Genomic DNA, 12,689 nt, shown 5'->3' with positions numbered 1-12,689 from the left:
TACTATTCCATTCCGATCTTTTGTTTTGAATGAAATTCATTGTCCCCCATATCAAGGTCATAGAGGTATCATATCTACATTACGCATGTTAACTGAAGATTTTTATTGGCCGCATATGGATGCAGATGTATCTAATTTCGTTTCTGAATGTTTGATTTGTCAAAGAATAAAGAGACATCATGGTAAACAATATGGATTATTAATGCCTTTATCTATTCCATCTAAACCTTGGGAACATATATCTATGGATTTCATTACTGGTTTACCAAATACTAAATCTAACCATGACATGATTTGGACAATTGTAGATAGATTTAGTAAGCAAGCATATTTCATTGCATGTAAGAAAACTTTAACAGCATCACAAGCAGCACAGTTATTTTTGAAAACTGTTTTTACTAACCATGGATTGCCAAAAGTGATTATTTCAGATTGAGATTCTAGATTTTGTAATAATTTTTGGATCACACTGTTTGCAAATCTAGGCACAAAGATTGATTTCTCATCTGCATTTCATCCAGAAACAAATGGACAAATAGAAGCCACAAATAGTACTATTTTAGATCTTCTACGTGCATATACTATCTCTAAACCTCAGACATGGGATACTCATTTACATTTATTACAGTTTGCATACAACAATACACCGCACACATCTACAAAGAAAGCACCTTTTGAAGTTATTTATGGATATAGATTATCTACACCTATTGCATCTTTGTCTAATAGAATTCAGAGTGCTGATGATATTGCTACTATGCATAACAGTATTTTTGATGAGGTAAAGGATATGATTGCTAAAGCCCAACAATCATATACCAAACAAGCCAACAAGAAAAGACAAGCCATGAATTTCAAAGTTGATGATTATGTTTGGCTTAGAATAGAAAAGCGTAGATTGCAAAGTGTAGATAGACATCCAGTTGTCAAATTAGCTCTTAGATTCTATGGACCATTTAGAATTATTCATAAGATTAATGACAATGCCTTCAAGTTAGAACTGCCATCTCATTGGAAAATTCATAATACATTTCATATTAGTCTATTGAGACCATTTAGAGGCCAATTACCTATCCACCCTGTTTATGAAAACCCACCTTTATTAGAGGAAGAGACTGAAATACTTGAACCAGAAGCCATCATAGACACTGACTACATGACCACTAGAACTGGCCGAAGGTATTCTAGATATCTAGTCAAATTTAAGAACCATCCTGTAGAGGAAGCACAATGGATGCACGCTAGAGACTTAAATGCTTTCCCCTCTCTGTTAGCTCCACATTGAGCTAATAGCAATTGAGGTCAATTGCTATCCCACCCCGGGGGTATGATGCCAGGAGGCATATTCCACGGTGGATTCCGTGCCATGGTGGATTCCGTGAGGTTTTACGGTGGATTCCGTAAACTTAGATGACCGGGGCTCATACGCAAAGAGGATTCTTTGTGCGAGAAGTTGATGGGGACGCCTGTCCTTTTCGGGCATTTCATTAATTTAGTGTGTACATGGGTGATTCCATAGCGGGTGATTCCGCAAAATGCATATTAAATTAATAAACGTTTATGAGTTTAGAGTGCGCACTCGTAATAAATTAAGGTTAGGATTTATTTCTAACCAGTTGATTTATTTATGTAGCTGAAGACTGCTAGGTATTCACTTTTGTCGGTTTAATTGTATTATTTTACTAACGATTGTGAATGCTTCAGTTGATGTGTAGAGATAGCAGCAGTGGCGGAGGAAAGCATTGGAGTCTAGCGGGTATTCGACATTTGGACTATATTTTGATAGGCGCCACGCCTATATTTTGTTATGTCTATTGAGACATTGATTATCGATTATTATTTTGTATGCGCTTATGCGCCCGGATATGTTATTTCTATTTGGACATTGAGATTGGGCGTGCCAGACTCTATGGGCACCGTCCATTAGCTTTATTTTCCTATTTTTGTAGAAAGCAAACTCAAAAGCTAAAAGCTTGTCATATTTTTGTAATTGGGCTATTATTGAGCATGAAGATTGGAAATATACATAAAATACATGCTTTGTGAAGCGCTCACACAAGGCATGGGGGAGATTGAACCCAATTTGTCTCTTGCCTCTTGTCGTGCATACTTTTACATGGTTTTTTGTGCAAAAAAGTAGAGTACTTTGTTCTTGGGGACCTTCCGGGATTCACCACATGAGCTATCTGCGACCGATCTGCGCACCAATGAGTGAGAGAAACAACAAGAGAGAGGGGGGGAGAAACAAAGAGAGAGGAAAAAAAAGGGAAATAGAGAGAGAAAGAGAGGGGGAGAGAAATAGAGAGAGAGGGAGGGAAGGAAGAGAGGAGGAGGAGGTAGAAAAAAAGTGTAAGGTAAAGAGAGAAAGGAGAGTGAAAAGAAGAGAGAGAGAGAGAGAGAGAGAGAGAGAGAGAGAGAGAGAGAGAGAGAGAGAGAGAGAGAGAGAGAGAAAATAGAGAGCAAGAGAGAGGGAGATAGAAATAGGAAAACAATAAGAGAATGAGAGAGAAGGTTAATAAAGAAAAGTAAAGGGAGAGGGGGGAGAGAGAGATAAAGAGAGGTGGGGTGACATTTCTTTCAATATCTTTGTTTCTTAGGCTTTTTATTTTCTATCTTTGCTTGTCTTTGCAATGAGATGAGTTGAGTGAGAGTGGAGAGGGAAGGAGGGAGAGAAATAGAGAGAAGAAGAACTACAAATCAGGAAGGACAGTCCACCCTTATCTATTAAAATATTGAGAATGCATGCTATGGAGGATCATTCATGAGGAAATAAACAATCATAATGAGGTAGAAGCATTGGCAAAAAAGAACAACTAATATTATCCAAGCATAATGCAAGTATAATTGATGATAATGATTGATGGAATGAGTGTGGGGATGAGTGCATTTTACAGGCTTACAATAGGTGGTATTGGTAGGTGGAGATAGGTGGAAAGTGATGATGGTATTCACCAACTGTGGTTTTAATAAACCATGCATACATGACCTAGTTCAAAAGTGTCAAAACCCGAGCATGGCATTTTACATGTTTGTAAACAAGCAAGAGAGAGAGAGAGAGAGAGAGAGAGAGAGAGAGAGAGAGAGAGAGAGAGAGAGAGAGAGAGGCCGCCACCACTGTTGCCATCCACGAAGAGAGAGGAGACAAGTGTAAAGGAGAAGGAAGGAACTCTCGAAGGAGAAAAAAAATGAGAGAAGTACTAACGAATTCTTCTTCAAGCTTTGAGGTAAGTGCATTATCTCTTCTCTCTTTGATTTTCTCTTTTCTTTACTTCTCTCTTTCTTTTTGTTGATGAAGAGTGTATAGAGAGAAGAAATGAGAGAGATCAACGTGCACAAGGGAGATTGAGAGAGAGAGAGAGATAGAGGTCACTGCCACCGCCAATCCACCACAAAAAGAGAGGGGACAACTACAAAGAAGAAGGAGGGAACCCGTGAAGGAGAAGAAGAAGAAGAAGAGAAGCGCGAAAGGATTCTTCTTCAAGCTTTGAGGTAAATGCATTATCTCTTCTCTCTTTGTTAAATTTCTCTTTTATTTACTTCTCTTTTTATTTTTGTTGATGAAGAGATGTATAGAGAGAAGAAGGGAGACAGATCAACACAAAGGAGATTGAGAGAGAGAGAGAGAGGGAGAGAGAGAGGCTGCCACTGCCATTAACATTGCCATCACCACTAACATTGCCACCGCATCCACTAAAAGAGAGGGTACAACTACAAAGGAGAAGAAGGGAACCCTCAACCTCTGTGTCTTCTCCATCTTGCCCTCCTCGAGCTTGCATGGCAGGCACCAAGCATGTCCCTGTTTCTTAGTCATGGGAAGGCCTCATGCCAAAGCCCACCACCTTGAGCACAAGATGGAGCCTCCTCTAGTGCAGCAACATGTGCTCCCCATAGAGCACAACGACCACTAGAGAAGAAGAGGAGATGGAAACTGGGCACTATCGCCCTTCAGGAGATAAGGAGAATGCAGTGCGGATATGAGCTTCTCATCCCGAAAAGATCTTTTCATAAGGACGTTGTTCAGGAAGTCATGCAAGACTTGGAGCTGAAAGGGATAGAAAGATTTTGGGCACGAGTGCGAGACAATCCACTAGTAGGAAGGTAGACTGTTGCAGCTATGATGATAGAAAGAAGATCCTACATGATGTACTACACGTACCTTCAATTACTAAGAATCTATTGTTGATTGGACAGATGGCAGAACAAAATTTGCAAGAATCTACTGTCAGTTGGATAGATGATTTCAATTGATACGCATGGCTCTATATTCGAAAGTACAAGGATGAGGTACTCGATGTCTTTAAGCAAATGGGCTTTAAAGAGAAATGCAAGTCGGATGGTTCGTTGGAAAGATATAAAGCCCGGCTCGTTGCAAAGGGATATGCACAGCAATACGGCCTAGATTATGAGGAGACTTTCAACTCGGTTGCCAAGATGGAAATGGTGAGAGCAGTCATTGCATTAGTGGCTTCTAAGGGCTGAAAATTATGAAAAGTGGATGTCAAAAATGCATTCCTGAATGGTGACTTGCTTGAAGAGGTATATATGGAGTAGCGTGAGGGTTATGTACACAACCTGAGGTGTATATGGAGGCTAGCTAGCAACCCTGTCTATCATGCTAGATCCAAACACATAGAGATTCATTACAATTTCATCAAAGAAATGGTACTTGCAGGACAAATTGATCTAGTTCATGTGAAGACAAAAGACCAGGTGGCCGATATCTTTACCAAATCACTTGGCAAAGAGAAATTCGTTTGTTTTAGGGATCTACTTGGAGTACATCAACTAGTCTGAGATCAAGAAATGGAGTTTGAGAAGGGGGAGGATGAGCTTGATTCTTTTGATCTTAAAACACCTCCATCCATTGAGATTGAGGGTGAAGACAAGAAAGAAGAGATGGAAGATGACTTAGACGTAGGTAAAAACAAAAAGGAAGAAGTAGAGCTTAGAGACATTACCACTCCCTATATAAGTGTTTCTCGCTCCAACACCATGGTATAACTCTTACAGATGTCCAAATGCTCCCCCAAAAAGACTTGAACCAGTTTGGAATAAGCTGGAGTGAGCAGAAGATCAATGGGACTTATTCATACCTCAGGGTCCTGACTATAATGAAAGCTTGAAGTGAATCTCTTCTTCTTGGGCCTAACAAGTGATAAAAAAGCTCCTTGAGTAATACTTTTTTGAATTGATTATATCTAGCTTTTGCAATCACAAGCTCTTTTTCTTCTCGGGCCTAAGCAAGTGATGAAAAAGCTCCCTGCGAAATGCCTTTTCGAATTAATAATATCTAGCTTTTGCAATCAAAGGATTCATTTTTTTTAAAAAATCTGATACACAATTTTTAGACATTAGGTGTAGGTGGCATTGGCAAATGAATTATGCAAGAATATTTAGTGCATATAGCTAGAAGGGTGGTAAGGCTGCATGCCCTGCCACCTAATTTTTCCCCCCTCTGTAAAACCGTCGCTATTTGCGTCGGAAATTTACTCTGCAACCGTCGCTAACCCAATTAGCGATGCAAATAGTGACGCAAATAACAATGCTTATAGCGACGAATCGATTGCGTCGCTAATAGCGACGCGAATAGCGATGACAGGGGTAATTTTTTCCATGAATAATTCCGTCACTTTAAACGTCGCTATTGGGTCTATATGTTGTAGTGTTGGCTAATACAACTGTCATGAAAATCCTTGCCATGATGACAAAAGAGCATAGTGTTTCTTTTAGCCTAAATAAACTTTATTATTATACCACATATTAAAGTAATCAATCTCCAAATGCCATCATCAAGCTTAGGTTGGTCAGTAAAAGAAAGCAATGGTGAAATATCCAAAGGTATCCTCAAGATTAACATATTTAAGACACTTCTTAATTGCTTTCTAGACTGCAACCACATATAAGAAATCCCAAAATATATATTTTTCAATTTCCTCTACCCTATAGAATGGGGAGAGGGGTGAAAGGCTTATCCTCTTTGCCAACCTAATGGATGGAGGGAGTTTCTTTAGGGCCAATGCTAGTATAGGATGTTGATTCTATGGGAGGGTGTAGCCCTCAAACTTCTCTTGGATCTTCTCTTCCATATGCTCATTTTATCCATTAGGCAATCTTCGCTCCATTTTGACTAAATTCACAACAATATTGTAGGGGAAGGGGCTCTATAGTCCTATGTTGACTTGTAATACCAAAGCATATTGCCGAGTGGGCTGGCCAAGTCTTTGAGAACCTTGTCCTCCAATTTGATAAGGGAGGTGAGCTAGTCAATCTTCCATTGTTGAGTCAATCAGGCAAGCCACTTAGCTTCACATCTAGTCACACAAAATGTTCGATGATCTAGTCTAGCCCCACTACTGCAAGTCCCACAAGTCCACCCAAACAATGATCCCTTTGTTGTGGAGAGTCTTGGCAAGTGTAGCCTATGATGAACAAAAGTGATCTTCAAATCATAAGGAAAGGGTTGAGCAAAATACTACAACCCAAAGAGGAGTCACCCATCCTTGCACCTTTTGAATTCCAAGTGACATTATTGAGAGTATTTTACCAACTTTTCACCGCATCGCTTGCGCTACCTCTGATTTAGAGATTTTGATGCTTAGCTGAGAACACACCATCACATCCTACTAGCAAATGTTACTCCACATGGTGCCTTTTATCTTGATAGTGGACATCCATCACTCTAGAATAACCATCCATGGTAGATTAGATTCCATCCTTTTTAGGAGTGTCAGGTGTAGGCTTTGTAGGCAAACTCTCCAATCTAGCTTTGTCGAGCTCCTTGGTCTCTCTGATTACATCCCAACTAATTTGGGTAGCAGACTTTTTGTTTAGTTGGGACTATAGAAAAGTCTTTGATTGATTTTTCTACTTTCCCCAACTTAGTTGCTTAGCTAAAAGAAAGGAGCAAGGTGATATATACAACCAAACTAACCTCTCAACTTCTCTTAAAACTTGCTGAAGAATAAGTTAAACTATTGAGTTAGTGACACCTTGACTCCAATCAGGGCACTCGGATATCTCACTGGGCTTCACCATTTTGAATCCAAGTTGAAAAATCCATATATTCAAATCTCTCCAAGATAGGAAAAAAAGCTAACTCTTGGCTTGATTCACCTTGGATGTAGAGAGCAAAGAGAACTTAGTGTAAGTCTCTAGAAGGTTGGAGATTTGTTCTTTGTCGGCCTCTGCTATTGATGCATTGTCATTGACAAAGAATTGAAATGCTACTTATGATGCATTAGGTAGGGGTAGGCCCTTGATAGAGCCACCTTGGATAGATTCAAGCTCCCACTCTCACACTCACTCAATGGCGATTTCACTAACCCTTTCTTGAAACCAAAAAGTTGAAAAACCGGTTGAAGGTTAAAAGTTTGATCACGTGTCAGAAAACTCGTATAGTAGATGAATATAAATCTTTTACGTATGCTTGATGGATTGGACATATTTATTTGCGGTTTGGGCTCTTGGTTGTCACGAACATCGACACGACCAACGCTAGTTCTTTGGCCTTTACCCCGTTTCACCGTCGAACCTTAGAACTTAGAAGAAGCAATAAGGAAGGCGCCCTCGCCGCTCATGCGGTTTGTCTCGAAGGAGCTGGGACATCTGACCTGAGAAGAGGAAGCAAAGGAAGTTCTCGCGCAGCGTCTTGTGTGTGCCTTTGCGCTTCAGTGGCTGGCTATGGCGGGCATAACCTTCAGGACCAGTACCGTGGAGGCAGTCCCTGTACTCCGGAAATATAATCAGCACCGTTTCTTTGATCATGAGCCGAAGGTCTGCACGCGCGCCCACTTCGTGGAGAGCCTCGATGTGTACAAGACGCAGGGCTGCGTGGAGGTCCTCCAAGGCACGCCCTTAAGCCAGGACTTCTGCGGGCAGAGCAACGGCTTCGTCATGGCCGTCACGCACGCCTACAACCGCCACCACAACCTCATCATCCGCCCCGACGACGTCTGGCTTGCCGTCATCGCTCAGTTCGGCTTCTTTGTAAACGCCAACGCCGAGTCCATGCGCCATCTCTTCGTCAGCCACCAGGACGGCCAGAAGCAGCTCGTCGTCAGTCAAGCCGCCACTCTTTCCACTGCAAACTATGCCGCCCTTGCTCAGGTAAACTGTGCATTGTTCATGCTCATGTGCCTTTCCTCCTTTTGGCTCTTCTGTCATCGTCCTTTGGCTCCAGCGTTTGTTGGTCCTCTCATTCCTGATGCTCCAGGCAGACTTTCCTCCCTTGATTCATCGTAGATTGCTTAGGCTGACTACTCTTCTCTCGCTTGATCTCAAACGTGATGGCAAACTTCATGTCCTGCTCCAAGGAATCTGAACACTAGGCCTCCGTATCAGCTTAGACGGTCGAGGTATGCAAGCTGTCCACCAACTTGGATATAGCATCATCCTTGGGGGAGAGACAAAGGATACACGAGCCCCTTCGCATCTCTCTTGAGGATTGCCTATGCATAAAACATGGCTACCACAAGAAGTTTGTCACTCGGGCCCAACAGCCCTATACCCCCAATTGCACCTAGCTAGGGTAGATGGTGCCTCCCAATTAGAAGCTCATGATTTTGAATGTAACCAAGGAAAAAAAGGCTTAGGCTGGATTCAAACAGAGGTGAGAGCAATGCAAACTGGCCTTCCGCCTGTTCAGTGTGAATGGGGAAGCCAGAGGCAACAGAGCATGCTGTAGGAAGGCAAGAGAGCTCTCTTTGAATGACAGGGCTCTTCTGGGGGAGGGTTGGTAGAAAAACAGTGGGTCCAGAAGAAAGAGGAGGGAGATCTCAGCCACTGGGGATATTCCACCTCAAAATACCCCCCCTGGTATATCCTTACCGCCACTCGTGTGAACCCAACCTTAGTGTCAAACTTCGAACATTAAATGCACCAACAAAGATTGTGTTTTGGTGGGATGAGAATAGCTCTACACCATATATGATATGGTTTCCCCCTGATGGCATGTATGGATCCGCTTGTACACATGGTAAGTTCCACTCAGTCTTAGTTAGTCTTGGTTTTCCGTTGGTTAATTGCTGCAGGTACTCTCAATGGCAGGATAGCAGTCCGCCAATCGTGCATGGATATAGAACTTTCTGAGCAGGCGACGGCCATTGATGTGTTGGCGTGCCTTAGCGCATTTGTGCATGCACGTAGTTGGTTCCTAGATAGAACGTTCTTGATAATCTCTGTCTTCTTATATCCTGCAGGCCATGACTGGGCAACTGAGGAAGAATGTCAAGGAGAGCAGCTTCTGTGACTGGGTGTTGCCTGACTTCTCGACCACCACAAGCAACGACGTCGTGGTTGGCAGCGTCCTTCTCATGGGCACTCTCAAGCAATATTTCAAGTACAAGTTCCGTCTGTGCTGCGGCATCCCAGCGGTGACACTGCTGGGGACGACAGAGGACTGGCAGAAGGTACATGAGAGGGTGGGGGAGCTGGCCAAGTATGGGGAAGTCTGCGCAAGATGGTGCGCCATGCTGAGGAAGGTGACGGTCCAGCTGATGGAGAGCAGCAAAGGGAATGTGGACGGGGGCTTCTGGAGCAGGGTGTGCCACTACTCGGGTGGGGGGTCGGGCCCGAGTTATCTATCTGGGTGGGTGACTGCGTTTTGTGTCTTCGGCGAGAACGGCGAGTGGCAGGGAGGAGCAGGAGGCGCGGACTTCCCCAAGCTGGACACCAGTCATATCCCTCCTGGCTACCTTGCTGTGGATGTGGTGGTGGACGACAATGGCTGCTCTTACGACACGCTCATGTTCGCCGGTCACCTTGGCTACGACGTCGTCGGAGAGGACAAGATGGGGATCTCACCCAAGGTCGCTTGGGCTATCGCGCTCCGGGACAAGTCCAAGGCCCAGGAGCAACCGGTCAATAAGAGACACAAGCATGGAGTTTCTCAACAGCTCGTATCTTAAGGCTCCTTCCACAAATACAATATGGCTGTAAATAGAATTTTTCATCAAATAGCATAGATATTTAAAATTACATATCCAAATTGCTCGATTTACTCCTTCAAAAAGAATCTAATGGGTTTTATTTATTTTTTTCCCGATAATGTTTTCCCCAAACAGTGAGAGGGAATGCAGAAGCTTGTATGTACATTACTCCACTCTTCTACTACATTACAATATGTAGAAATTAGAAGCCTAAGACACAAAGCCTACACCTAGCATGATTTACTTCGCTCTTCTATTGCAATACAATATGTAGAAATTAGAAGCCTAAGACACAAAGCCTACACCTAGCATGATACACCCCTTTGCATAATCATCTGGGGGAAGTTACTCATGAATATATGTGTGTATCATGTGGGTTCAAAATAAGATATTTTTAAAATATTTTTAAATATATTTTTTACATACAAAAGGGTATCATATAAAATAGTTATTTACATATCAAATAGAAAAGAATTATGTTTTATTTAGGAAAAATTCATAGACAAAGATATTTATAAACATGCCTTGAATGCACGTGATGTAGAGGATATATATATAGTAACTTCCTTGAGATGATCGTATGGCATGTAAAAGTACTTACTTAACTCTATGAAGCTCAAGACTCCAAATCCTAAAAAATGGTAGCAGTATGTACATTGTTCATGTCTAGAGGCAAATAGCTCACATATGGTTTGAAGCTCATAGATTGGAGAATAGAACTTGCATGTCTCAATTTAAGGGTTCCCTAGCTTTTCATTTGGATGGCCTTACAAGTGCTTCCCTTTTCTTCTAATGAAGGACATATAACTATTCTCCTAAACTTTTTACCTTTCATTTGAAGGGTCATGTACTTTTAACCCTCCTCTATGAGTGTAGAGCATCCTTTGAAGGGTGTTGTAATCTTCAAATATTAGATCTAAATAGAGGTGAATCACTCTCTATAGTGTGCTCTTTTTAGAAACTTCATCTCTATCCTCTTGCCTTCAAATATAGGCATGCATAGAAGTGGCTCACTCTCCATAGTTTGCTATACTTAGAAACTTTATCTCTATCCTCATGCTATCAAGAAAAAAAATGTTGCCACTCATTCCAAAAAGAAAAATGCAACCCACCCCAATTCACTCACCATGTTACATAATATATGTATCATTTTTTTGACACTTAAAGTTATGAGACAAGTTCTATGTATAAACTTAATGTGAGTTAAACAATTGAGACATACAAATTTCTTTATATTTTAGACTTTCTAAAACCTTAAGCACTACAAGGAATTGAGCAAATAGCGACGCCCATTTTTGACGTAAAATAGTGGTGTCTACTATAAGGAATGGAGTGATAGTGATGGTAATTTGCGACATAAAATATTAGCGTCACTATATGTGTTGTAAATAGCATCTCTATTAGTGATACTATTTGCGATGCTAATATAGTGACGCTATTTGTGATGTAAATAGCAACGTTGATTTGAGGGGGGAAAAAGGCCAAAAAACTCAAGCATGGCATTTGTCGTAAACTTTTTTGAGAGAGCAAAAGAGAGAGTGAGAGAGATTGTTGCCTTGAGAAGGGACAGGGAGAGGAAAAGAGAAAAAACGAGAGCTCGTCACTGTTATCACCACTGTATGTGAAGAAGAGGGAGAAGTGCGCAATTGAGAAAGAAAGGACGTTGCGAAGAGGAGGTGGAAAATAATTTATCCTCGAGCATTTGAGATAGGTACATTGGCTCCTCTTACTTTTTTTTTTGTTTTCTTCTTTTTTTTCCCTTTGTTTTCTTCTTTGAAGAGAGAGAAAAAGAGATGAAAGGAGAGAGGGAGAAGAAGAAAGGAAGAGGAAAAGAGAACGAGAGAGGGAAAAGGAGGAAAGGTAACAAAGAAAGAGAGGAAGATAGAAACAAGATATGAAGAAAGGGAGAGGAAGAGAGAAAGAGAGAGAGAAAGGGGGGAATGGTAACAAAGAGAGAGAGGAAAGAGAGAAACAATATATGAAGGGAGGGAGAGAGGAGAATGAGTAGGAGAAACAATGAGGGGGGTGGGGAGAAACAAAGAGAAAGGAAACAAAGAAAGAGAAAGAGATGGAGAGTGAATGAAGAGGTATAAAAAAATGATGAAGTAAAGAGAGGAAGGAGAGTGAAAAGAAAAGAGAGAGAGGGGGAGAAAAAGGGATGGAAAGAGGGAGAAAAAGAGAGATAGATAGAGAGAGAGAGAGAGAGAGAGAGAAATACAAAAACAATGAGATAATTAGAGAGAATGGAATGATAGAAAAATAAAGGGGGACAGGGAAGAGAGACACAAAGAGAGGTGGGAAGAGAGGGTCTTTTAATGTCATTGTTTTGAAAGCTATTTATTTTCTATCTTTGATTTTGATTGTAATGAGATGCATTGAGTGAGAGTGGAGAGGAAAAGAGAGAAAGAAATAGAGAGAAGAAGGGAGGGAAAGGAAAAGAGAGAAGAAGTGAGAGTGGGGAGGGAAGATGGGAGAGAGAAAGAAACAAAGAGAGAGAGGGGGAGGAGAGAGAAACAAAGAAGGATGAAGGGGGAAAAATTAAAAAAAGGGAAAGAGAGAGAGAAAGAGGGATGGGGAGAGAATAGAGAGGGGGATAGATAAAGACAGAGAGATAAGGAGAGTAAAGGAATAGACAAAGAGAGATGGAGGGAGGTAAACAAATAAAGGGAAAGGGAGAGAAAGAGGAGTAGACATTAAAATGGAGGAATATCATCAATAAAGGGAACACTACAACAAAAAGGCTCCATAGACGCGCTTGTAGAC

The 12,689-nt window shown here is 41.5% G+C and overlaps 1 protein-coding gene across 1 annotated transcript; it reads left to right on the top strand.

The window, feature by feature from the left end:
* Positions 1-7,449: 7,449 nt before the first annotated feature.
* On the top strand, positions 7,450-10,356 carry LOC148013174 (uncharacterized). The gene is made up of 2 exons (XM_087668498.1): positions 7,450-8,106; positions 9,198-10,356. Exons 1-2 carry the CDS (start codon positions 7,681-7,683, stop codon positions 9,903-9,905), a joined length of 1,134 nt encoding a protein of 377 aa, XP_087524624.1. The 5' UTR covers positions 7,450-7,680; the 3' UTR covers positions 9,906-10,356.
* Positions 10,357-12,689: the final 2,333 nt, after the last annotated feature.

Source organism: Lygodium microphyllum, chromosome 26 (assembly GCF_053477565.2).
Source record: "Lygodium microphyllum isolate KBCC chromosome 26, Lygodium_microphyllum_v1.1.10, whole genome shotgun sequence".
In the NCBI taxonomy this organism is placed as follows: domain Eukaryota; kingdom Viridiplantae; phylum Streptophyta; class Polypodiopsida; order Schizaeales; family Lygodiaceae; genus Lygodium; species Lygodium microphyllum.
This window is presented reverse-complemented; position numbering and strand designations above follow the sequence as displayed.